The sequence below is a fragment of the Meles meles genome, chromosome 12, assembly GCF_922984935.1.
Source record: "Meles meles chromosome 12, mMelMel3.1 paternal haplotype, whole genome shotgun sequence".
NCBI classification, from domain to species: Eukaryota; Metazoa; Chordata; class Mammalia; order Carnivora; family Mustelidae; genus Meles; species Meles meles.
The window spans coordinates 70,571,689-70,598,821 of record NC_060077.1 but is presented as its reverse complement, the minus strand read 5'-3'; the positions used below and the strand labels follow the sequence as shown (position 1 = coordinate 70,598,821).

At 52.0% G+C, this 27,133-nt stretch overlaps 1 protein-coding gene across 6 annotated transcripts in view; it reads right to left on the bottom strand.

The window, feature by feature from the left end:
* Window positions 1-27,133, bottom strand: part of CTIF (cap binding complex dependent translation initiation factor) — a 283,525-nt gene that overhangs the window by 192,150 nt on the left and 64,242 nt on the right. For 4 of the 6 annotated variants that reach the window (XM_046025092.1, XM_046025096.1, XM_046025095.1 and 1 more), the window contains exons 2-4: window positions 18,273-18,479; window positions 13,272-13,316; window positions 3,481-3,552 (exon numbers count right to left, since the gene is read on the bottom strand). In XM_046025092.1, the coding sequence (XP_045881048.1) occupies window positions 3,481-3,552; window positions 13,272-13,316; window positions 18,273-18,452 (297 nt within the window). In that variant the 5' untranslated portion in view covers window positions 18,453-18,479. The remainder of the gene's footprint in view (window positions 1-3,480; window positions 3,553-13,271; window positions 13,317-18,272; window positions 18,480-27,133) is intronic. The other 2 variants (XM_046025097.1, XM_046025098.1) reach the window with 1 other exon arrangement.

The window sequence follows — 27,133 nt, the reverse complement described above, 5'->3', positions numbered from 1 at the left end:
AGTTCTTCAGACAGGAAGTCCTTCTCAAGGACTAATCAGACGCTCTGTTGCTGCTGCTGTGCACATTGATTTTCCTCCCTTGGCACTTCTGTGCAGACAGAGAAGAGCGGCTAGCTCCTGACCTCATACAACCTTTTATATACCTTTGGCTTTCTTCCCTGAATGCTAAATCCCATGCTGGCACCCAGAGACATTTTCAAATGCACCAGGTTGAACTCACTCCTATCAGCTACTCTCCTGTAAATCATCTCCACAATGATTCCCCACTACAGTGAAAAGCTGGGAAAGACTACAGCTTCCTAAGGGACAAGGTGATAGATGAGCTCTCTCAGAAAGAGGCCGCCAGGACGCCAAATAATCCCTAATATGGCCGAATCCCAGTTGTGGGAGGTTGGAGAGCCCAGTTTCCTCTGTGCCCCTTCTTCCCATCTCATGGGACTCAGCCTGCCCTAGGTTATCCCCACTTCGTAAGGGCTCAGAGAAGGCAAGGGTTTTCCCCTTCCCCTTCTCCTTACGTTAGTTGAAATAACAAAATAAATAATCCAGTGCATGGCTAACCCCCAAATGGAGCCTGCACCTGGGCTATTCCTTCAGGGCAGGGTCAGTGACCTGCCACACAGAGCTCCCCGGCAGATTGTAGAACCTCAGCATCCTCCAGCGGCTCCCACTCTCCTGGGCCCAAGTGGCTAAGGGGGAATGCCAGCTCAGCCAACCACCCCAGTTTCAATTTACCTTTAGTTCCCTCTGAAATTCTCCCCGGTGGGTGAATGTGGGGTAGCAGAGCTGTTCCGCCATCCCAATGACCTCAAAAAGCTCAGCAAAGCTGGTGGCCAGAGGAACAGGGCCCACCAGGGACCGACTGTATGGACTGGGCCTGGGCTAACTCAGTGCCGTCTCGGGAGTCTTAACTGAGTGACTACTGTGTGCAAAGCCCTAGGGCAGGAGTGGTCAGGGATAAAGAAGCAGCCCTAGGGCCGACTGGCTGGCTGAGGGGACAGTGAAATGTACATGGAAGAGTTTGATTCAGCATGAATTTGTGCCTCAGGAGCCCCTCCCAAAAAGGCTTCGTCCTCTGGGCTTATCAGGGAAGAGAGGCAGGTTTATATGTGTATTTAAAATTTTAATTTCAGTCTTTTTTTTTTTTTTTTTTTTTTTTTTTAGAGAGAGAGAGCAAGTAAGGAGGAAGGGGCAGAGGGAGAGGGAGAGATCCCACTCAGGCTCCGTGCTCAGTGCAGAGCCTGATGTGGGGCTTGATTCCATGACCTGAGATCATGGCCTGGTCCAAAATCAAGAGTTGGATGCCCAACCAACTGAGCCACCTGGGCGCCCCAAGGCAGGTTTATTTTAACCAGACCCCATCTCCACCCTTCTGGGACTCTTCTTCATAATGAGCCTATGTGTCGGTTCTACCTACCAGGAAAGGATCAAATATAAGCCTTTTATGATTTCTTCTTTAAAGTCACTTGCATTCATTTTGTCTAACTCCACTTACCCAAGCCAACTGTTCAACTGCTTTCTGGAGGTGGGATTGGGTGCTCATGGTACTAGGATGCCCCCTCCCACAGGCCTCCCCCAGTCCTGCTCCATCAGCCTAGAGTCTGGCTGACTCCCCACCCACCATCCTCCAGGGGCGTGAACCTGGCTATGAAAGGATGCCATCGGGCAAGGGAGGCAGGTGAAGGGGAAGTGGGAGCACAAGTCATTCTCTGCCCCCTGGAATCCGGTTTGGAGTGACAGGTGAATGAGACCGGAGGGAATGGGTGGGAAGAAGGGGCACAGAAAAGGTGATTAAGGGGAGAGGGGGAAAAAAAAAGGAAGATTCTGGAAGATTCCAGAGCCAGACACCTACTGACCAAATAACAGAGAGCTAGTATTTTGGTCTCTCATTTATCAGCCATTTATGTCCCCTATCTAAGAATTTAACCCTTCACTGGAACCCTCTGGTTCTTGAGTCCCCAGACCCAAGCCCACCTTTGCCACTGAAGAGTTAAGGGAGTCTTCAGGTAGGAAATCCCAGGGTAATTGGCAGGCGGTGCTCTGACATGCCAGACCTCAGGCCATGGCTAGAGGGATTCAGGGAGGATAACATAGGGTTCCTGACCAAGTACTGGCAGTCTAGTGGCAGGGACAACAGTCCTCCATGGAAGGATACCTATTACAGTAAAGCAAAGTAAATGGCCAAATGGGGGGAGGGGCAAGTAAGAGACCTGGGTTCAAGTACCAGCTGGGTCAGGTCATGACACCTCCATGGACTTCAGTTACAAAGTGGCATGGAGAAGCTAGACAGGCCCCCAGAGGTCATTGAGTTCCCTGATTTTTAGAGGAGGAAGCTGAGGATGAGAAGAATTTCTACCCAGTTTGTGGCAGAGCAAATAGGAGAACCTGGGTCTCTTGCCTCCTCCCCTACCCACAACCCCAACCCAAGGTTCACTACTGGCCTCCTGCCCAAGAAACAATGAAACACACACAAACAACCTGTAGTGTGAGAGGGCAGCCATTCCCCCCACACCAAGGTGGACAAAGCCCTGCAGCCTAAGAAAGATCTAGAACTGAGGCCACCGATCATCTTTGCTTAGGACAGAAGAGAGAGGAGTTTATTTAATCGGTGCCATGGGACTGAAGTCAGACACAAGCCAGCAGGCTCAGGGCAATGTGTGAACGCCAACTGCTCTGAAATTTTGAACAAGTGAGTGCAGGAGCCCATGTCTCTCTGGACAGGAACAGCACGAAGCTGGGCTTGTGATTCCTTTCAGCCTCTAATCCCATGGTCTTCCAGGAATAAGGTATCAGCAAAAACAGGTGGACAACCAGGGGATATAGGATGCCTGAGGGTCACCAGAGCAGCTGTCTCCTTCCTCCTGGCCACAGACCCCACGCCTGTGTGGGTGCCCCCTTGGGATCTCACAGGCAAGCAACAGGGAGAGAAGCAGCAGGCTCTAGCAGGGAACAGGAAGCTGGATGCCTGGGGGGCAGGGGGCACCGACAGCTCACCCCCACATTCTGCCCCTCCAGGTCCTCTGCTCACCTGGACCAGAAGTGAACTCAAATGCCCCACCAGCACCCAAACCCTAGGAGTCCCACTGTTTGTGGGATCGATCACCAATGCTGATGTGTGAACCTCCACGTTCATTCAGGCTACGACTGTATACAATTCAACACCTCATTTATCCACTCCCCTCTCAACGGACGTGCAGTTGGTTGCAGGTGTTGATGCAAAAATCGTCAAATGACCCAACCAAACCAAACCAAACGAAACAAAACCAAAAAACTCAGGAATCTATGTTTTGAGGAGGGCGTGCTTCACTGTGGGCTGGGTGTTCAGGGAGAACTTTCCAGAGAGCAGACTGCACCCTCCCCTCTCTTATTTCCTGCTCTCTCCACATCACCCAGCCCAGAAGAGCCATCACAAAGCCAGCCCAGGAACCCCAACAGACAAGACACGTGACCACCCCCAGAAGGCGCACAAAGCTGGTTCCCTACCTGCTGTGGGGGAGCTCGGCCTCGGGAGAAGGAACAGCTGCTGTCCAGCTGCTCACTGCAGTCTGTTGTCCACTGCAGGAGAGAAAGGAGTGGTCAGTGATGGCTGGACATGTAGGCTCGTCCTCACCCTGCCGGGGCCTTCCTGGGACAGCCCTGCCCTTCTGCAAGAGAGCCGGGATAAAATCCTACTTGGCCATTTTCAAAGCAAATCCTTCCCTACCAGCGGGTTCACTGTGGCATCTCCAAATTCCACCTTGAGGTGACCCCTCTGGTGCATGATTGGGGAAGGCAAAGTTCCTTCCCTTAACCTAAGCCCACCAGAGGGATTGAGACCAGCTGCCTTGCAGAGTGAACCACACAGGACACAGGGTGATTGTACTTTGAACAACCAGCAGCGCATCTGATTGTCCGAGCTGAAGGGGGGCACAGACATGTGGAACTTCCCATGCACCCAGCTCCAGGGGACAAGGGGCCCGTGGGCTGACAGGAAGAGCCCCAGAATGGCCATCAGAATCCTGGCTCCAGCTCAGTCCCAGCACTCACTCCTCAAGAGCTCAGAGACCGGGGGTGCCCCAAAGTGTGGTCTGATGACCACTTGCATGAGATTCCCCTAAACCTGCCGCACAGAGGTCCCTGGGCCCTGCCCTCTACCCTCGGTGAGGGTGGGGCTGAGCTGCAGCACTTTGACAAGTTCCCCTTCTGATGCACCAGAGGCTTGAGAGCCACTGAAACCCACGGATTTCCCAGGCTTTGTCCGGTCACCTACAAAACGCAGCCAGCAAGGCTGGCTGACTGCAAGGCTGAAATGAAGGACTTCTGTAAACCTATGAAGACACCGTAGAGATGTGAAGTAGTACTAACAGCACGGCTTTTCCTCTGTAAGGTGCCATGGAGCTATGTGGTGGTATTTTTATTATTGTGTTAAATGCTAGCTAGCCCCTTAGGCTAATGTTGAACACTGACCTTGACCTACACCCTGTGTGATACACAAAGAACAGAGGAGTCCAATATCGATATTTGACATACTTGGTCAAAACAGAGTGAGCGTGAATGGCTCAAGGCCAGTGCAGTCTGGGTCTTGGAAAACCTTAGCTGGCCACACCCTCCTGACTGTGGGTCAAGGGCATGACCTTTGTTACAGGTACCAGTATACTCTTAGCTAAAAATAACATGAGAGCCACAAGCTTAGGAGCCACAGAGGTAATTTTAATTGATTTAGCAGCCAGATTTTACAAAGGAAAAGGTTAACTTAAATTTAATATTATATTTTATTTATCTCAATATACCCAAAATAAGATCACTTCAATAGGTAATTAATATAAAACATTATTTTTTAAAAATATTTATTTATCAGAGAGCAAGAGGGAGAGCGCAAGAGCACGCATGCATATGTGTTGGGGGAGGGGCAAAGGGAAAGGGAGAGAGAATCTCAAGCAATTCCCAGCTGAGTGTGGAGCCCCAGGTGGGGCTCGATCTCATCCCCCTGAGATCATGACCTGTGCCAAAATCAAGAGCTGGGCCCTTAACCAACTGAGCCACGCAGGTGCTCCTAAAACATTATTAATGAGAGATCTTTTATAATCTTTCCATACCAAGTTTTCGAAATCCACTTAGAGCACATGTCCAGCTGGGCACTGCAGAGGGGCTGACCCCTGCAGACTGCGATTCCCAGACTCCTGTGCTGGCTGGCTTCCAGCTCCGCTCGGCCACTGGGAGGCAGCGGAGCTGGAAGCCAGCAAGAAAGCGTTTCTCCCTTCCCTCTATGCTTCAGGGGGTCTTACCAGCAGGGACTGGGTCTCCTTCATGGCTCCAGACCTCACCAGAGGTGAGGAGTCATGATCTTGACTCCTGGTCTCTGGCAACCCATCTCTCCTCCTTCTCTGCCTCCGGCCTGGAGGTGGAATTGCTGATCTCTGGCTTTTTTTGCTTCTCAGTTCTTCTATCATCTTCTATCATCTTCTATCATTCCAGGCAGTTGGGTAACCAACTGCCTGGAATAAATTTCCTCTGTCTGGATATTTGCAGTCTCAAAGCATCTCCCCCCAAGATATTTATTAGTTATATTAATTATTAATTTTAATAAATATATTTATTAGTTATACAAAGGAAAGTGAGAAATCCGCCAGACACCACCTTAACCGAGAGATGGGGGATAACACTGGCCATATCAGCTTCAAGGACTCCCTAGTATGATGTGTCAAAGACGGCCCATCCCTTCTGAAGCGTTCTTGCCAAGAATGCACGACCTCCATCTACTCAGGAGGAAACACCGGGCAACCCAAATAGAACAACGTTTTAGGAAACAAGTAACCAGCAGTCTTCAAGTCAAGGTCCTGGAAAACCAGACCCAAGAAGGGTACATAGATTGGAGGAGAATGAGGAGACATGGCAACTTGATGCCAATCTGGATCCTGGCACAGAAAATCAGACGTTCGTGGGAGAACCAATGAAATTCAGATAAAGTCTCATGATACCAATGTTAATTCCTGAGTTCTCATGACGGTACTATGGTGATGTAATGTGTTCGTGTTAGGGGAAGCTGGACAGGTCTGTGGGAACATGCTGTACTATGTTTACACCTTTAAGTTTAGTTAAAATAATTTCAAAATAATAAGTAAGAAGTACCTGTATGTATACACAGATTTTTGAATGATATATATATATAGACACACATATGTATGTACATATGTGCATAAAGTACTTAAACTATTATAAAGACAATCCCTCTGGTTTTATATCCTTGCAGTGGCTTCTCCTTTCCTGGCTGGGATGGCCAAGGCACGCAGCGACTATAGGCTGGGATCACACGCCCTCCACACAATTCTAGGACAGCCTTGTAGAGAAAGGCTTCCCCCAACCCAGGTGTCCCCAATACCTCAACCCCAGCTGCAGAGCACCTGGGTGACATCTCCTGGAACAACGACTTGTTGTCGAGCACACTGCTGAGGTCAGCAAGCAGGGCGGGGACGATGCTCCTCTTGCCAAGCAAGTAGAGAAAAGGCTAAGGTTTCACTCACTGCTAGAGGCAAACTCAGCCCCCCAGTTAGGCTTTCGGAGAGGGGTCCCGAGCTCCTGAGAGATGCCCTTCCTTCGTCAAAGCCATCCTTAACTCAGTATCCGCCCACCAGAAGTCATTTCTCAGGCGCCTTCGGAGGGGGACCTGCAATAAACACCTCCCTTCCCAGGAGAAGCGAGCCCTCTGATAATAGCAATGCCACGTGGACGGCGAGGCTGAGAGGAGGAAGAGCGTGCCCTTGGCAGGAGGCTGGGGGGTGGGTGCAGGGAAGGAAAATGGGCAAGTGGGGACTCCTGGAGAAGCACGAGCCTGGATGTGGACACAGGCAGTGGGACAGCCGTCAGCTCAGAGGCTGATGGCAGCAAGCATGACTCTCTGGTCAAGGCACTCGGAGACTTTTCCGGTACACAGGGTCAGAAGAAGGGGGGAGACCCTGCTAGGGAAGGACGTCATCAGAGCCATGTCAGGGAAGGCTAACTAGCCCGGGTGGGGGCAGGGCAGGGCGGGAAGCGGGGCAGGAGGCTTGGGTCCAGCATCCAGGTTCCCACTGGCAGTGGAGGCAAAGACAGAAACGAAGAAATGGATCTGGGAGTGCGGTACAGACAAGCAGCAAGCAGAGGGGCTGCTCCGTGTGAAGGAGAGCAAGCAAGGTGGTCAAGCCTGCAGAAACCCACCGCAGAGACCCAGTCAGGGCTGGACAGAGGCAGGCCCCTGGGCACAGTGGTTGCAGAAGGGACTGTGGCCCAGCTGGGCAAAGCTTTCCTGCCCCCCACCCCTCGCCCCGGAAGGAATTCAGCGTGAATCCCGGCACTTATCCCACAAAGCTGTGCCCATGGGGCTGGGCTCCGAGGCACCCAGCTCCAGCAGGCACCCAGCTCCAGTGCCTAAAGGAGCAGCAGTCCCGGGACGGCTGGGATCACCACCAGCGGGGATGAGGGTTCCTTCCTTGCTCCCTAAAGCCGGTTGGGAACTCTCCCTTCCCCACTCCAAAGCTCCTCCCCACCTCTGCTGGGATTGCTCCTAAGCCCTAACCAACACCCACTGCCTCCCCCTCGCCTTTTCCGAGCCATCGCCTAGAAAAATCTCCAGACGCACACCTTCCCCGAATTTGTCCTTATCTGTCTGAGATGATTCTAGAACGGAGAGAAGATCCTGCCTGGAGAGCAGGCCCAGTTGGCCCGCCCCCCGCCGCCTGATCCCACACTAGAGAGCTTCTCCTTCAAGGAAAACCGGTTTGCAGCTAGGAGCAAGTCCTCTGGGGGAAGAGGGGGTGTCCTCCTGAGAAGGTCACTGAACACAAGGAGGCAGAAAAGTGGGACATTGTCCTATATGGAAACGATGAACATCGAATTCGTGAGAGTGGTGCGGGGCCTCCAGCCCGCTGCTATGATTTATTTCTTCCTTTAAAAACCTGAAACACAGATGGCACAGGGTGAAGACTTCATAAGCAGGGGAGTACAGATGCTTATTCTATACCCAAAATAGATGCTTATTCTGTTACTCTTCGCTCTTATCGGCACAATTAAATTATCTCACAGCAGGGGCACCTGGCTGGCTCGGCTGGGGGAGCCGGTGACTCTTGATTTCAGGGTTACAAGTTCAAGCCCCACGTTGGGTGTAGAGATCACTTACTAATCTTAAGCAATAAATTAAAAAAAATTCATAATAAAAAAATATAACCTGCTCTCTTGTCATTTGCATCCCAGGAGGGACAGTATTTTAGGAGCTGACTTGGTAAAAGACAGGGGGAACCCATGGGGCCCTGGGGGAGGAAAAGCACAGAGTAGGGGGAGGCTGAGGGTATACCCCACTTTTCAGGGGTATGAAGCCCCCCCAGGGACTGCACTTCCTGATATCCAAGTACATTACAAGGCTCGACCCAAACCAACAAGTTGACTCAGTACAGGACGAGACAAAGAGACAAATGGCAAAACCGCATCCATGCACCTATAGATGTACAAATGGGAATTCAGATCCCAGATGATATTATGATGAGGCTAGTGTTTCCAGTCAGGGGAAAGGAGAGATCATCAATAAACACCGGGACTGAGACAACTGGAGGAAAGTAAGGAAAAATTACCCTCGATGTCTGCCTCACACTGTCAACAGCACATTCCAAGTTGATCAAATGCGAAGATAGGAGTTTTAGACTGTACTTGGTGTGACAAAAGGAATCCTGAGCAAAATGAAAGGCAAGTGAAAGGCCACGTGTGAGGAGCACGTGTATAACAAAAATGAGTTTGTCACAATGTATCAAGATTTCCTTTACATCTAGCCTACAACATATGTTAACATTTACTCCTCATAGCCATCTAGGCACCTTTCGTATGCCCACTTTGCAAATACGGGATTTGAGGCATAGCATGGCTGCTAACTTGCCCAGGGTTACACAGCCAAAAAGTGGCAGAATGAGTAAAGGCATAAATAGCTTTTAATTCAAAGAGCCAATAAAAGTGTTGGATACTAAATGTAATGTGTGATCTTGGATTAGACACTGAACCAGACATTTTTTTAATTATAGAAAAATATATAGAACATGAAATGTACCATTTTCAAGAGTGGATTTCAGCGGCATTACGTTCATTCCCATTATCCTGCAGCTGTTGCCACCATCTATCTCCAGGACTTTTTCTTTCCTTTTTTTTTTTTTTTTAAGATTTTATTTATTTTTTTGGGGCGCCTGGGTGGCTCAGTGGATTAAGCCGCTGCCTTCGGCTCGGGTCATGATCTCAGGGTCCTGGGATCGAGCCCCACATCGGGCTCTCTGCTCCGCGCGGAGCCTGCTTCCTCCTCTCTCTCTGCCTGCCTCTCTGCCTACTTGTGATCTCTCTCTCCGTCAAATAAATAAATAAATAAAATCTTTAAAAAAAAAATAAAAAAAAAAGATTTTATTTATTTTTTGAGAGAGAGAGCAAGAGAGAGCAGGAGCAGGGGGTTGGGTGTGCAGAGGGAGAAGCAGACTCCCCGGTGAGCAGGGAGCCCCATGTGAGATTCAATCCCAGGACTCTGGGATCATGATCTGAGCCAAAGGCAGACGCTCAACTGACTGAGCCACTCAGGCATCCCATCTCCAGGACTTAACTTTATCATCTCAACCTGAAACTCTGTCTCCCTCAAACCCTAACCCCCTACTCCCATCCTCCCAGCCCCTGCCTCCCATTTCACGCTTCTGCTTTCATTCTCTGCGAGCTTTGCTATTCTAAGTGTCTGATCAAGTGGAATCATACAGTAGCTGTCCTTTCCTGTGTGGCTTATTTCACTGAGCATAAAGTCCTCGAGGCTCATCCATGTTGCACATATCACAGGATTTCCTGTTCTTCTTGAGCCTCAATACTATTTCATCGTATGGACAGACCACAGTTGGTTTATCCAGTCATCGACTGATGGGCACTTGGGTTATTTCCACCTTTTGGCTATTGTGAATAATGCTGCTATGAATGCGGGTGTGTAAATATCTGTCCATGTCCTTGTTTTGAATTCTTTGGGGTATATATCCAGAAGTGGAATTGCAGCATCACATGGTAATTCTATGTTTAATTTTTTTTAAAGACTTTATTTATTTATTTGACAGACAGAGTTTACAAGTAGGCAGAGAGGCAGGCAGAGAGAGAGGAAGGAAGCAGGCTTGCTGCCGAGCAGACAGCCCGATGCGGGGCTCGATGCCAGGACCCCAGGACCATGACCCGAGCCAAAGACAGAGGCTTTAACCCACTGAGCCACCCAGGTGCCCCTCTATGTTTAATTTTTGAGGAACCTACAATTTCTTCCTTCTTCCCTTCCTCTTTTCCTTTCCCTTGTTTCCTCCTTTCCTTTCTTCCTTCCTTCCCTCCTTCCTTCATTTTTTGCCATAAAGGATATTACTGGGAAAACTGGTGAAAGATAAAGTCTCTGCATTAAATAATAATACTGTTTCAATGTTTATTTCCTATACTATGACTGTGTAAGAGAATATCCCTCTTCTTAGAAAATACACATTGAAGTGTTTAGCAATAAAGGAGAGTCTGCACCTTTCTCTCAAATACATAAAAAAAGAATCCCTTTATAGAATCTCTTTCTCTCTCTTTCTCTTGAGAGTAGTGAGAGGCAGAAAGCAAAGTGGTAAAATATGAAAATCGGATATTCCGGGTGAAGGATATTCAGGGATTCTTGGTACTATTGTTGACATTTTATTTATATCTGCATTTATTTCAAAGTGAAAATTCATTTAAAAAGTCATCTTATTCAGGGCTTCTTAATCAAGGGGGTGGAAGGACCACCCAGGGAAGAGTCTGAGGGCTCCTTGTCCACGGAGAGGAGCAGAACTGGTGGGCAGCCCACGCTCCATGCCTGTGATGCTCCAGAAAAGCCTTGAGTGTAAGAGGGAGGAGGCACTGCCCTAGGGCTGAGATTTGAGAGAGGAACAAAGGCTTTTCCCACGTGTCTTAAAAAGAAAAAAAAAAAAACAAAACCAACTTTCCTATTGTAGAGGCAGCATAATGTAGTGATTAGGAGCTCAAGTTCTTGAGGCAGTGAATCTTGAGTTCTCACTCCTGCTCTATAACTCTCTGACCTTGGACAAGCCACTTTATCCCGAAGACTCCCCATAATAATGAACAGGAACTAGCAACAGGAGAGAGGTTAAGTGGATGACAGCTAGAGTAAGACCACCTGGTTTAGACCTCAGACTGGCCACACACTTGCTGTGTAACCTTGGTCCGATTATTCAACCTCTCTGTGCCTTAGTTTCCTCTCCTGTAAACTGGTAACAAAAACAGTATCTTCATAGAATTATTGCGAAGAGCAAATGAGTGAACACGGACACACTTCAGTGTTCTCTGTTAGTTCCTGCTCATCTCCTCAGTCTCCTAGGACTCAATATTAGACCCTCTTCTCTAAGCTCAGTCCTGGGCGTCAGATACCATCCGTAGGCTGCTACTGACAGATGTAAGTCTCCAGGTCATTCCTTTCCGAACACCACCTCTGCACACCCACCTGCTTCACTGGCATCTCCACCAAGACGTTAATGCTATCTTAAACCTTTCCTGTTCCAAAACTCAACTCTTGGGGCGCCTGGGTGGCTCAGCGGGTTAAGGCCTCTGCCTTCAGCTCAGGTCGCGATCCCAGCGTCCTGGGATTGAGTCCCGAGTCAGGCTCTCTGCTCCGCAGGGAGCCTGTTTCCCTTCCTCTCTCTCTGCCTGCCTCTCTGCCTACCTGTGATCTCTGTCTGTCAAATAAATAAAATCTTAAAAAAAACCCTCAACTCCTGATCTTTGCTCCCCAAAGCTATTCTTGGGGTCTCCTATATAGCTCTCATTTCTGCAAAGTCTATTCTTCCAGTTACTCAGGCTAAAATCCTCAAGGTTATTCATCAGAAAATCATGTGATTGGTACTTTCAAGGTATAACAAGACTGCCCTTTACCACCCGCACAGTGACCGCACTCCTCCAAGCCACCATCACCTCTTGCCTGCACCAGCCAAACGGCTGTCTTTCTCCATTGGAAAGGAAGCCTGGGGACTGGTGGGGGGGGGGGCAGGGATTCTGGTTCATTCTGTTCTTGAGTTTATCCCCAGAGCCTAGAACAGGGCTTGAATGAACAAAACGTTAGCTATAATTATACTTCACTTTTAAACCAATAGTGATTTGCAGAGGCAGATTTAAACAATTATACTTTGTGCCACAACCCACCAAATGATGTCTAGATCATGCTAAAAAAGTGACTATGCTATAAATTACAGGTATGCACGTTCAACGTTGTAAAAGGTACATAAAGAAAAAACAGTACCCAAAATAACATTAGTTGTATCACAAAGTCATGCTGGGTTTCTTCCTCTGTTTCCTGACTATCTCTGTTTTTCCAATTGTTGTTTTAAAAGTAAAATAAAATTTTAACTCATTAAAAAATGACAGGTAATCAGACTAAAAAGGGCGCAACTTCACTAGACACCAAGAAAATGCAAATTAAGAGGGCAAGAGATGATCTGTCTCAATACACCGGCGGTGGCGTGAAAAACAGAACATTCCAGCAAACGATCTGACAATAGCTATTAAAAATGATTCTATTTCTCAGCATCTACCTAAATAAACACCTTTATATGTGCAGGAGGAGGCACGTTCCATAACATTCGTTGGCATATCTTACATTTCCAGGGGAACACTCAGAAGTTCCCTGAATCCCCCTCAGCAGGTGCATGTAACTATGGGACATCCATGGCACCGACTACGACGTAGCCATCAGACAGATACCAGGGGTGTACAAGTCTGGAAGAACCCCTGGGGCATACAGCAAGGTAAAAGATGTAGGTTATTGAACAATATATACTCATTGGCTATGATTAGTGATTTTTTAAAAAGATTTTATTTATTTGTCAGGGAGAGAGAGCGCACAAGCAGGGGGAGCGGCAGGCGGAGGGAGAGGGAGAAGCAGGCTCCCTGCTGAGCAAGGAGCCCGATGCGGGACCGGATCCCAGGACCCTGAGATCACCTGAGCCGAAGGCAGACGCTTAATTGCCTGAGCCACCCAGGCATCCCTGATTTATTATTTTGAAATAATGTACTTCTGTAAGTCCTATGTTATATATAGGTTGGTAAAAGCATGAAAAAGGATGAAGTTCACTCACCAATCAAGGCGGTGGTAAGAGGTAGCAGCTAAGGGAGATTTTATTGCTAATATTAGAATTCTTGTATATCCTAAGAACTATGCATAGAGTATTCATGTAAATGAAAATGAATCATATCTCTAAGAAGTTGAGGGAGGCCCCCATGCTCAAGCATCCCACAATTCCCCTTCAACTCACTTCTTCAGTTAAGCCTTTCATGGGTGGTCCACCATAGAGGGCTTCCTCCTCCGAGCAAAGTCGGCAGGGGAGTGGGTGCAAAGGGCAGGAGGCAACAAAGGAATGGGATAAAAGGGGGATGAGGGAGCAGCGAACAGGGAAGGCAGAATCAAGAAAAACATGAAGAGAAAGGGAAGGAAAAACACTGTGAGTGAAAGAAGTCATGCCAACCTGAATATTTGTATCCCATTCTTCTTATCCTCATGGTTACACTGCTCTTGTGAAGGACACTCAGCATTTTAGACAAAGCCTAGGAGCCTTAAGTGCCTGACGTCCTCAGAAAGGACCATAGGAAATTCTTTTCACCCTCACTCGTTCATTTCACCTGTGACTGAGAATTTATGGGGAAATATGCTTTCATTAACTGTATCTGCTCTTTACAATGTTCCTATGTTCTATGCATTCGACAGCGGAGCTCGAGGCAGGTGCCCAGAAGTGGGGAGGGAAGGGATGGGGCCCAGCTCAGCCACCACGACGCAGTGTGGTTTGGTCTCCTCCCACCTCTGTCCTCCAGCAGGCTTCTCTGCTGTGGAACAGGGCTATTATCCTCCGTTCTCTCAAAGACAGAGGGAAGACAACTTTCAGGAGGTGCCTTATGGACTTGGAATCCACTGGAGGGCAGGCACTCCTGATATGTACATGGGGGGTGTGTGTGTAGTTTTATTTTATTTTATTTATTTATTTTTTAAGATTTTTATTTATTTATTTGACAGAGATCACAAGTAGGCGGTGGGGGGGGGGGAGCAGGCTCCCCACTGTGCAGAGAGCCCAATGCAGGGCTCAATCCCAGGACCCTGGCTGGGATCATGACCTGAGCCAAAGGCAGAGGCTTAACCCACGGAGTCACCTAGGCACCCCACAATTTTAAATATGGTATCCCAAAAGCATTGGGAAATGTAGAACATACATTCTCTTGGTTGCTCATGTAAAGAAAAGGAAGCTCACTGGCTCTATCTATCTATCTATCTATCTATCTTCTCTATCTAATCTCTTTCCATTCATCCATAGAACCTTCCATGCATGCATCCATTCGTCCATCCATCTTTCTTCCTAGTTGTTGCTAAAGGAGGGGAGGGGGAGAACACAACTGTACAAGCATCATGAGGCATTTTCTTCTGAGGGCCAACCATCATCTCTCATATCCTAAAAAAAATGATCTCACCAACTGAAAAGCAACATTATTCTCCACTCTCTCAAGTTTTCTCAACGTTTCCAAGATTCTTCACAATTTTCCTCTCCCAGAGACATCAAAACACCACCGCAGACAGGCAGATAGGGACATTCTCTGAGGGCTTTTTTTTGGGGGGGGGGGGGGTTCTTCGTTTCCATTTAAAATAGTCATCAGGTTAAATAAGAAAAAGCAAAAAGGCTCTAGCAGAAAGACTTCCCTTAAAGTTGTGTCAACAGAGACTTTTTTTTTTTTTTTTAAAGAAGTGTGCTATATAAATACATCTAACCCCAGCCTTGCCGAGAGCTATCCACTGCGGCCCTTCCTCTGGAGTCCGTGCCCCAGCTGTGTCTGCGAGGGTCTGGTAGTGGGTTTGGTGGGCATAGGGTTAAAACATCCTTTCTTGGCCAGTGGCACACAGGAAGACCCCGGTCTCTTGCCAGGTGTCTGCATTCTTCCAGGGAATTTCAGAGTCGCAGGAAATTTAAGGAACACATCGGATGTTGCACGTGGCCATGTTTTCCACACAGCCTCCCAACAAACATCTATTTGAGAGCCCCTGCAGATGTGGACATCCAAGCATGGTCAGGCCCAACCGCTCCCAGAAGCAGGAGCCCCAAGGGCAAGGCCCAGAGCGAGAGAGCACAGGGAGGCCAGAGACACCAGGAGGGGCCCTGCTTCCAGAAATTTCTCCCCAGTGGCCGCTGTGGGAAGAGAAATTCTACCGTTGGTCAGGTATCCTCTGGGGTGAAGCTTCATGGCATCTTTGGGCACTCTTCCTATGAGAGGAGCCTACCTCATGAGGAGGAGCCTCCAAAGGAGACCCCGCTGTTGGCTGCGAGAGGCCACAACGGTCTGGGAGGTGGGAAGCATGGGCCAGCCAGCCCCGCACCCCGTCCACAGGGCCTGGAGTATGCTGGAGTCCGTCCACCTAATTCCCTCCCCTTCCTGCCCTCCACGACCCAAAGAGGTTCATTTCCCTTGGAAATGGTCCAGTCTAGTCTGAGCCCGTCCCCCCTTCCCGCCACTCCAGGGGATGATACTGCTAAGTGTATGATAAAGGCGGCTGAAACTAACACATCCTCAGACAAGGCACCCCCTCCGTACAATCGCTTGTAGACCCCCGGTCACCCACCCCCGCCTCAGTTTCTGTACTCCTTAAGACTGTTCTACTGGATCGCGGCCACCTTTTCTGGCACGGGTCGATGTCAGTGACGTGGCTTCTCTGCCCTGGCAATCAGCTCCACCACCTTCCTCTTGATCTCTTCTCCGCTCAACACTTCCATGCTCGTGCCCAGCCTTTCACTGCCAGCTGCGGCACCTCCTGTCCTGGACTCGAAACGCCCACCTCTGGGCACTCCCCTTTGCTGTTCACTCCTGCAGGACTCCAGCCACTCACCAACTCCTGGGACCCCCAGTCCACTGACCCACCACCCTTCAGCAGCTCTCTCTGCCTTGGGTCCTCTCTCTTGTCCTCGCCTGGCTCAGTGTCAGGGAATGCCCTGTCCTGACTCCTTCTACCCCTGCCCCCGGCCCTTCTTTCCCTCCAGCGTCACTGCCCAGAGAAACCTCAGCCCCAGTTAAATTCAGTTCTGTAACTCTGCACCTGCGCCATCGCAGCTGAAAATAGCTGGAGAAACTCACGGCTACGTTGCACAATGGGGGGTTCATTCTGGAAGCACGGCTACAAGCCTGGAAACGCGCCCCTCTGTGATCGTGGGCGAGCCACTGGGGACCCGAGCCAAGGTCAAGCCTTTTCCTCTACTCAAGGCCACAGCTCCACGGAGCCTTCCCTCTGCCCCAGACCACTCCCATCCATGCACGACATATTGTGGATGCTCCCGTTTTGACCTCACTTCTCCAAATACCAGGTCTCTCCCCTTTACAGAGACACCCCTGTAATACACAGAGGATCCGTATTACCCTCCCCATCTGCAACCCATCTCCTGAACGTTAGCCCCTGCCCCTTGATGGGCACCTCTCTAGACACCTCTCATGAGCCCCCATAGCTTGTCAGGTCTTTCTCGGTCTTCCTCTTCCATGGCCCAGCAGCTGCCGTCCACACAGCTAACCCACCCCCCATCTCCTTGAACATCTCCACCCTCCCCGAGGCTCCCAGCACTCCATCCCGCCTGGTTTTCCTTCCGCCTCCCTCCTGGTCTCTGATGGGTCCCTCCTCCCAACCCTGCTTGCTCAGTGCCGGCAGACCCCAGGCTTGGTACCTGCACTTGTTATCAATATGACCCCCTTTTCTCCCTGACTCATCTCCTCTGGCTCTCCCTTTTGCTCTGCACCTTGGTCACCTTGCTGCCTCTGGAATACTCCTCCAGCTGGGCCTTTGCTCGTGCCTCACCTACTTCAGTGACATCTTCCATTATATTCCTACTTAAAACTACAAACCCCTCCTCATGCTCATCACTCCCTATTTTGTTTTCTTAATTTATTTTTCTGCACAGCAGTCATTACCCATCCCTAGAATGTAAGGCCCATGAGGGCAGAACTTTATGCCTCTTTTGCTCACCCCCAGATACCCAGCCCCAGAATGGTGTTGGGCACATGGGAGATGCTAGATACACGCTTGGAGAGCAAATTTAGAACTTTAAAGACACAGAGGAAAGCACCACTTCTCTCTCCGGGCCAGTTTTTCTCTTCCCTGCCCTTGTGGGGTAAGGTGTAGGACCATCATGGCCTCCAAATGTCCCAGGTTGACCCCCTGTCCCGAGTTCCGGGTTTCCTCTGGCTTTCTGAATGGCCAGAGGGTCTGGGTCTTCTGCCCACCCAGACAGTGAGCCAGCTGGTTGCATTTGGCTTTTTCTCCAAAGCAGGGTACCCAGGTGGTCCCCCTCTATTGGTCAGAGGAGACCCGGCTTGAGGTAGGACAACAAGAGCAAGATGTGAACACCCAAGATCCAGATCCTGAACAGGAGAAGAAATGTGTCCTGTGTCTCCTTGTGCAGAAACACCCTGCTTTTCTTAGCTTTGGGAGCCTCTGATCACCTTTTATCTTCTAATATTCCTGAGGCAACACGATAATCCCTATTCACCAGCTAAGAAAATCAAGACTCAGAGAAGCTGAGAGGTTTGCCCAAAGTCACACAGACAGCTGGAAGGACATTTGGAACCAACTCTTGAAGCAGTATCTCCTGGGGATTTACAGTATTAAGGAAAGATGCATGGGACATCACCACGACCCCTAATGGCTCACACTTTACTCTTGAGAACTCAAGGTTTCCAGATCTTGGCCCACAGTCAGCAAGTCTGTTTTCCACCCAAGCCCAGGGCTGCCGCGGACTAGCCCAGGGCCAGATGACACCAACCTGACATTCTGCTCAGAATGCCTTAGGCACCTACGTAGGGCTGGCACACAGAGCCCCGATGAGTATCTGAGACCAGCTCTTTGGCTGCCAACAACGGCCTGTATTTGAAATCAGAGAAAATGTTCCCAAATTACAGCCTTTTATGATGCGCATTCTGGAGAAGCCACAATCTCCAGACGTCTCCTAGAACACGAGCTTGTGGAGGACAGGGTCCTGTGCCTAGCACATAGCAGGCTCTCAGTAAGTGTGTGTCCAATGAATTTTGAGTCTGGCCGGGCCCCAGCGGCCCAACGGGGCAGGATGGAGGCGCAGTGGAGTCGAGGGACTCCCTGCCTGGATCCCAGGCTCTGCCACCTGGGGCCAGCCATGCCTCAGCAATTAAGGACCAGGCTGCTAGATGCTCCCTGGATTTAGGGTCCCCCAACCCACCCCCCGCGCACTGGACCCTGCACCTGCCCAGGCCCCGCCAGCGCTCACCTGGGAGATGTGCGACTGCGTCTGCTCGCCCTCGCCGTCCCCCTCCGTCTTGTCGGTCAGCAGCCCCTGCACCTGGTACTCGAGCACGTAGCTGTCTATGAAGCGCTCCAGCTCCTCGATCTCCTGGGAGCGGCTGCTCCCAGCCTCGGATGAGGCGGATGCAGCGGAGGAGTTCTCCATCCCTCCAGCTCAGGGGCTGCGTGGGGGCTGCAGGAGACAGAAGAGTGGGCTGGGTGAGATGCAGCTGGAGGGAGGTGCAGATGACGCCCAGTTGAGAACCACTCCCCGGGGCGCTCCTGGGGCACCTCTCCTCCGTCCCAGCCTCCCAGCCCCCCAACAACCCAGAGAAGTCAGTGGGGCGCCAGCTTGCCTTCAGGGTGGAGACTATGCTGCAATTCCCCCTGCACGTGGAGGGAAGCTGAGGCCCAGAGAAGGCAGGCAGCGCGCCTAAGGGGCCCACATAGTACTTGTGCAGCGTTGGGTGTTAGTCCACACCTGGGCCTTACCACCTGGGATTCTGCAGGAGGCAGACCCAGCCTCCCTGCCCGGCCCCACTTCCCCACCTGGGGTTAGCCAAGTCTACCACAAAGCAGAAAGAAACAGACCACTGGCTTTGACGGCCCGGACCCAAGCACTGGGACGTACCAGGGTCTCCAGGTACAACCCCCCTACCAGGCCTCCTTCTAAAGAGATGCTTTCTCTTGGGACACCACACGGCCCCCTAAATCAGGTGAGGCCTGCAGGCCCTAATGGTCTACACACAACTTTGCAGCCTTGTTATGCTGTGGCTCGACAGGACACGGAAGGACATGACTGGTTTTTAATGACAGAGTATGAAGAGTCTGGGAGAGCATGGGCCAGCCGAGGGCGCCATCTGGCCACCCCTCATAGGCATGTGGCTCTCCCATGAGCCCTCGGGCCCTCTCTCCGTGCTGGCCTGGCGTAACGTGGCTGGCATTCCAGGGTTACCCGCTGAAGGCCACCCGCAGAACCGCCATCCTTCCCTGACCAGACTGAGTCAACGCAGCCATTGCAGTGGCCCACTCCTGTCCCTTAAAGCCCCCACTGGACCCCACCTGGAAGTGGGGAGAACTGGAACCCTTCTCACCTCTAGATCCCTTCCCATCAGAGACCCTCCCCTTCCTTCTGACAGGCTCTAGGCCAGATGGGAAGGGGCTTCTAGGCTTATGGGTGTCCCTTTCATCATCAGAAAATCGCTGCTTTCCCTGGGGGAGTGCATTCAAGCAGGAGGAAGCCCAGCCTGCATGTGGTTTCATCATCAGAACGAGTAGAGTGGTCTTCTACCAAACGACCCCCAGTCGTAGACAAGGAGAGCACAGGGCTCTAGAACCACAAGGGACTGCATGCATCTAGGAAGTGACTGTGCATGATAAAGGTAAGGTCCTCGAATATTGAAAGGAGCATTTGAATTTCAAGACCTTAGATTACTGAGAACTTCTTGGGAACATAGCTATTCACCAGCTATCAAGGGTTTGTTGAGTTTTCAACTGTAATGGATCCAGAAGAGGGCATTGGGCTCCAGAAACGCTGCTGAGACCATGAATATGGACTCCCCTGGACCGCCCCCAGGCTTTTCTGAAGTTGGTCCTGGTGGTGGGGAAGAAGAGCTGCCTGAGGGGACACACATATTCCTCAACTGATTTCCTGGCTCATATTTTGGTGTTCGGCTGTGTTTCCCTGCCTCTGCGGGGCCCCGGGTCTGCTGCCAAGGAACCGTGTAGTGCTGATTCTGGGTTCCTGAGCTCTGCAGCCCAGGGGCTCCTGGGTATGTCCACCTGACCCAGAAGGAAGAGTCCAAAAATTTCAGGCCTGGGCGCCCTCCTCAGAGGGCAGGCGTGGAGGTCAGGGTGGCAGCGGGTCTACAGGGAGTCAGCTCGGACTGGGGAGAAGCATGCCGAGTGGTGTAGCACCATGGGGGGGAGGTGAAGGTATGGATGCCCCAGGAGGCCCCTTCCCCCACCTGCCAATCAAGGCCTACAGCAGGCTTACATCCTTCCTACCACCAAGGCCCACCTTACTCATCCTGCTCCAATGGTTGCCCACGACCCCCTCCTACCCTACCTCTTGTCCTGGCCACATGCCACATGTGGTAGGCAGAACCCTAAGAAGGTTCTGGGTGTACACCTTCTCCCAGTTACTCAATCAGACACTAATCTAGCAACTCCTGGGAAGGGATTTTGCAAATATAATTAAATTCCCAATCAGCAGACCTTAAAATGAGTGTTCAGGAAGGCCTCACGCAGTGCCATGAGATCCTTAAAACTGGGACAGGAGGTAGAGATAGATTCAAAGCATGAGAAAGGCGCAACACACTGTGGCTGGTTTGAAGAAGAAGGAGCGCATGCAAAGAAAGCACGCAGCGTCCCGGGATCAAGAGAAGAAATCCCTGGTCAATGACCAGCAAGGAGAAGGGCACCCCAGTCCTACAACCGCAAGTGATTTCTGCCAACAACCGATGAGCCTGGGAGCAGCCTTGGTCCGCCAGTCTCCAAATGAGAACTCCGCCTGGCTGACACCTGGGGTTGTCTCATGACTTACTGAGCTGGCCTTCTGATTTTTAGAACTGTGAGATAATAAGGAGGTAAGGTAAGACGCCAAGTTTGTAGCAGTTTGTTACAAGGTCATAGAAAACAAAATGTGATGCTCTCTTGGCCTCTGCTTTTGCTCACACCGTGCCACTCACCCAAAGACATGCTCCCTTCCCTCTGTCTACAAAATCTAGATGTCTTTACACTCACACAATGTTAGAACAGTGTCTCAGAGGCCATCTGGCAACCAGCACAAGCCCCTGCTCTCAGACTGGGCTGGTGGGCAAAGGACCCACCCCACCTTGGCCCATGGGCATGGACACTCTGATTTCTAATAACAGGAATGGCTCAAGTGCCCTGGGCCCATATCATGTGCCAGCACTGTTCTCAGTAATTGATATGCCTTCTGCCACTTACCCTCATGATAATGCCATGAAACTGGTATAAATACACTACTTAAAAGTGAAAACTGAGGCTCAGAGAGGTTAGGTAACTGGCTCAAGTTTGCACAGCACAGGTCCAGGTGCCTCTACCCGCCACTGCCTTTTCATGCCACCTCCTAGCAGCCAGCTCAGGCCCTCAGGATGTCTCCCACTTCCCATTCTCCACCACCCTTCCAAAGCCCAGTGGATGCTTCAAGCATCCACAAGAAGTGGATGCTTCTTACTCCGCACCAGGCTACAGGCTCTAGCGGGCTGGGCTCTGTGCCTAGCTCTCTGTCCGGCACTGGGCAGATGGCCGGCCTCCGGGGGGTGGGGGAGATAAGGCTGAGGTCCAAAGAGGGTTGAAAAAGGAGCTGCCCACAGGAAAAGTCAGTGTCTAAGGCCATGCCCATTATTCCTCGAAGACTTAAGATCTTATCAAGGGCCTCCTGGCACACTTTCCAGGGCCAGGTGGAGGATTGGGCTTTGCAAGGACTAGACAGGAGTGTTTCCAGGAGGATCAAGGGTCTGGTTCGGCCTGCAGTGGCAGCCGCTCCGGCCTGCTCTGCTGGGCTCTCCCAGGCTCCCGCAGGCCCCCCACCAGGCCACACCACAGTCCTGTGAGGGATCCTGGGATCCATGATCACTGCAGAAAGGGACAGGCCATGAGACCCATTCCCAGTCTGCCCAAGTTTGGTGCCCAGAGGGAAACAGAGGACTCCCCCACTGGTCACTTTTGGATGCCTTGTGTGTCCTCACATCCTCGTGGTGGCCCTCCTGTTCCCGTCAGAGTCACACAGTGAGGCTGACGGCATCTCCCCTTGGCTGCCCCGAACGCATCTGCCCAGGGTTCCTTGGACACACTCCGGCGGAAACCAGAAGGGCCCCCCTGGTGCCTGGCCCCTGTGCCCTGGCAGAGCGCGAGGCGCAAATGGCTCCTGGGGCAGCCCCCTGACAGACACTCCCTCCTCGGTCTCTCACGACCACCGAAGTGTGTTCTTCGTGGTCCCTCAGCAGGTCCCAGGGGACGGAGCCCAGCTGCCCACAGTGGGGACCAGATCCATAACACCCCGTCGCCGGGCCCTCCTTCCTCCTGTGTCACTCTCCTCAGGGACGCCTGTTCTCGTCCGCCCAGGAACTCCACTTCCCAAGAGGGAACCAGGCTAGTGTATCCCCTGGGCTCATCTGTACATTCCAGAATGAGTCCCAACCAGGGCGCTTTACCTTCTTAGCAGAGAAGAGGGAGGAGGGAGCGGAAAGGGGGTGCTGTCCCCCTTCTCCGTCTCCTCAGCTCTCGGGCTGGAAGTTCAGTCAGGCACTCACACTCCATTTTTTTTTTTTTAAATGGTGGTAAAATACACATAACATAAACATACCACTGCAACCACTTTTAAGCACACAATTCTGTGGCATTAAGTGTAATCACAATGTTGGAGAAGCATCATCGCTGTATTTCCAGAACTCTGCAGCCTCCCAAGCAGAAACTGTGCCTATTCAACTCCAACTCCCACTCCCCTCATCTCAGGCCCTGGCAGCCGCTGCTCCCCCTTCTGGGTCCTCAAGTCTGTCTGTTCTGAGGACCTCACGGACACGGAATCATACAACATTCATTCTTTGGTGACTGGTTTCTTTCACTTAGGATAATGTTTTCCGGATTCATTCACGGGGGAGAACGTGTCAGAATTCCACATCCTACGTCGTATTACAGTAACACAGTGTTCACGGAGACCCCGTTTTGTATATCCATCATCCATCCAGGGACATGTGGGCTGTGTCTGCTTTCGGCTCTTGTGAGTAGTGCTGCTGGGAACACAGGGGTAACATCCGAATCCCTGTTTTTGATTCTTTGGGGGTGCGTACCTAGAAGCTCTGCTCTATTTTTAAGGTAAAAGGAATGAGGATGTACAGGGTGAATGAGTTCTCAGGCTAGGGAGAGGCCAGGGAAATTCAGGGATGCTCTCTCAAGGGCTTGCGGTACTCCCCTCCCGCCTGTGTTTCGGGGTCCCCTCCTGGCTCGGTTTCCCATTCACAGCAAATTCCGGATAGGGAATTGCCCACATGGCCGGGCTGCTGGCTAAGCTGAGAGAGCCAGCAAGAGAAGCTTATGTTTTCAGGATCCCAGTGGACGTGGGGGGCGGGGGGAGGATGCAAAGGAAGAAGGAAGGAGAGGGTGGACGAGAAGAGACACCTCTGGCGGCAGCCATCCAGAATGCAGAGGAACACGCCAGGCCAGGCCCCGATGCAGCCAGCCAGCAGCCAGCCACCTCTCCCCACCCTGCCCCCGCTGCCAGGTGATGGACGCAGAACAAAAACGCAAGCAGCAGGAGCAGGGAAAAGCGCTGAGGCTGCATTTTGCTGTAAAGGGCAGGCAGCCCAGAGCCTGCGGGGCGGGCAGGAGTGATGAGCCAGGCGAGCAGAGCCTGAGGAGGGGTGCAAAGGGGCCAGGCCTGCAGAAGGACAGCAGGGGTGGGGGGCTCCTTGGCCTGCACTGCCCAGATGGGACTTAGACCCATCTACAGCTGTCTGGTGAAAGGCGTAACCCTTGTTCTCTTCCTGGTGTTGATCAGAGACCCCATCCCAGCCCTAGGGGCCCAGAGCACCCTCACCAACCCCTCCCCTGCCCCCGCCCCTGCCCAGCCTTTTATAGACTTGCCACTAGAGTCGGGGGAGCCTGGCTGCCTTTTTTTAAGGCCAGAAACAAAACCACTCGTGTTCTGTGATGAAAAGGCATCTTCTTCCGCTCCCCATCCATGCTCCCCTACTCAGACCCTGGCTGAATCTTCCCCTCACTGTCCCCTCTGCCCTGAGCAGTGTGGTTCCCTTACAAAACCAGCACTCAGGGTGCTTCTGCCGACGAGAGCTCTCTGTATAGGGCTAGAAGTCTCTCTCTCCCCCAGCCTTCTGGCCGTGCCCGCCTTTGAGGCTGTGAGAGCTCACGGCGCTACTATCAGGGGTTAGAGATCTGGAGGAAACCAGCAGGCTGACATCACCGGGCACCCTGTGTGCCCCCAGAGACAAGAAGCTGGAACCGTCCCAGCCGGCTCAGCACGCCTTTGTGTGCGCCCAGTGACAAATGGCATTAGTGGCTGTAAATTTAGCCAATCCCTTTAAGAACAGCCAGGCATTAGAGGCATTACCTTCTCCTCCAATGGCCGGGATGACTTGGTGACCTGCAAACCAGATGACATGCCTCCTCTCCCCGGTCACCAGTCTTTCTCTAGGGAATCCATCATTCCAGGCCCCCAAACAAGGCAGCATGGCTCCCCTCGCCCTTCATCAAAACCTTTGTCCTCAGGCCCTCAGCACGCAACTCCCCCAGGTCCCTTTCTGGGAGTGCACAGAGGAAGCCTGGAAATGTCTCGATTTCTGTATTCCTGATTTTTTTTCCTGCTTTCCTGATGTGGATTTTGGGGGCTTTTGGCTGCTGCAAGTAGCCACACCTCTTGGAGCCCAAGCCAGCTGCAGGGTAGCTGTGTGGCGCCGGAGGGGGCCTGCTCCGGGCTCCTGGGCTCAGGGGTGCTGGGTCTCACGGGTCCACCCATCCCAGCAGTACTGCGCCTCTGCAGATAGAGGTAGGCATGTCTGAGCTGTGGGCGAGCAGCAGAGCCCAGCACGTCACCACTGCTCACCTTGTACTGAATGCACGCACCCCGTCTGCATCCCACTTTTCCCACAGCCACGCCACCCCACAGTCTCCCTCCCTCAGCCCCCCTCCAGAAGGTGGTTCCTGGGGACACGAAGCCCATCCCCTCTCCCTGCCTTAGCTCCCCTCTGTGCTGGCAACAGACACCTTCACCCAGAGCCTGTAAGGAGAGCTCCCTTCTCTGGGAGCTGTCAGGCAGCCACCCAGGGCCAAGCCAGGTCACAGCGGCCTGCTGACATGGTAGGAAGAGAGAGGCCACAGCTCAGGGACACAGGACACTCATGGCACTCCCAAGGAAGCCATGGGGACCCCCTTTACAATGCCTGTGGCCAGCCCACTCCTTGGAGTTCAGCCCACGCTCCATCTCCTGTATAAACAAGGCTCCAGACAGAAAGCTTCTCTCCCTCCCCGCCACCAGCCACCAGCAGCCCGCATGCCCTGCCACTCTGTCTCTCCAGGCAGGGCTGGCCCCAAGGACTCTGGGCCACACTGGTGTTTGCCAAAGAAAAGCAGGGGGATTCGGGGACCCCTCTGCATGCAGGAGCCTTTGGTCCCCAACCGCCAGAAATGGGAAAGTTCAAATGCACTCAGAGCTGGAGGCGATTTCAGAAATCAACATTTATGGCGCGTCTGAGTGGCTCAGTCGGTTAAGGGGCTGCCTTCGGCTCAGGGGCTCAGGTCATGAACTCAGGGTCCTGGGATCGAGCCCCATGTCAGGCTCCCTGTTCCACGAGGAGTCTGCTTTTCCCTCTGCCCTTCCCCCTGCTCATTCTCTCTCTCTCTCTCTCTCAAATAAATAAAATCTTTTAAAAAATTTAAAAAAGAAATCAACAACATTGACTGTCAGTGTGGAGGACACCTAGGGTCCTCTAAATGTCAGACAGCCCCCTCCCGCACTGCAACCCTCTGCCGCTCCGACGGCAGACAGTGCGTTAGCCAGCGTACTGGTTTGCAAACTGCAGGTCTCTGTTATTTACTGGGCTCTCAAATAAACTTAGAGTAAAATAAACTCATGATTTCAGCATTTAAAAATCTACAACTGAATGGAAACCATCAGGGAGTGACGGACATCGCAGGCCTAACGACTGCTCCGTGGGACCGGTGTTTCCCCTGTTCAGGGAAGATGTGTTTCTTCTGTGAGGTGTGGCCAAGGGGTTAAGCGAAGTGGCCGGGAGCGGTGCTTCCAGACCTCCACACGCTGCGCTGCCCAGGAATCACAGGCCATCTTATTCGAATGCTGCTTCGGATTCTGAGAGTTGGAGGCCGGGCCTGGGATTCTGCATTTCTAATCAGTTCCCAGCCTATGTTGTTTTTTTCAGGTCAGAGGGGCTCTCTTTGAATAGCCAAGATCTAGAAAACCCCTCACGTCCCTTCCCTCCCTTATTCAGATATCTCACCCTGGCTGGAAAATTCTCCACCCTGACCCTTGGGCTGGCAGGTCAGCTCCCTGTGGGGTGGGGGAGGGGGCAGTGCTGCTTTGAGGTCTCCCTTGGGGTGAGGCAGAACCTTGACAGGCTGGATTAGTATTCATTGGTGGACCCTGGGACCACCCACCTCTCCCAGAGGCTCCCAGCCAGGCACACACAACGGCACCTGCTCAGAGCCCAGCAATGCCGAGCTGTGGGCCCAGACTCGTCCCACTGGTCGGAGAAGCCGAAGGGGCTCCTGAAACCGAAACTTCGTGACCTCAGTGGTCCTTAGAGAACAAGATGGTACCGGCCCCTCCCCTGCGTAGATGCGGACGCAGGAGGCCAGAGAAGGGGAACAACTTGCCAGGAGCCTCTCAGTTGCCTACAGAAAGAGCTGGGCCTGCAGCCCAAGTCCCCAGACTCCAAGCCCCTCAACAGCCTGCTGGCCCAGGAGACCCCCTGCTGAGCTGAGAGTCAATCGCCGCCCCTCCCCCCACCCAGTGATGTCCAGTGTCTTTGAAGCCCGAGTACTGTCTGGGTTACAATCATTACATCAGGCAGTAATGACGGGACAGCTATTCTGAGATAAACAGAATACCCCCACGTCGCCGTACTGAGCCCCCACTCCGAAAACCCTGTGGGTCTATCAGAGCTTGCGTGGAGGAGACAGATGGGGCCCAGGCCTCACTGGTCTCTCCCCAGGAGCAGCCTCTGGGAGTATCTCAGGAGCTGGGCCAGATTCCAGGGGAAGGGGACAGGTCACCATGGGCCAGGGAGGCAAGAGCGATGCTGTGAATCCTCCTCACCCGAGCATGCTGGAACGGCCCACCAGCTGGCG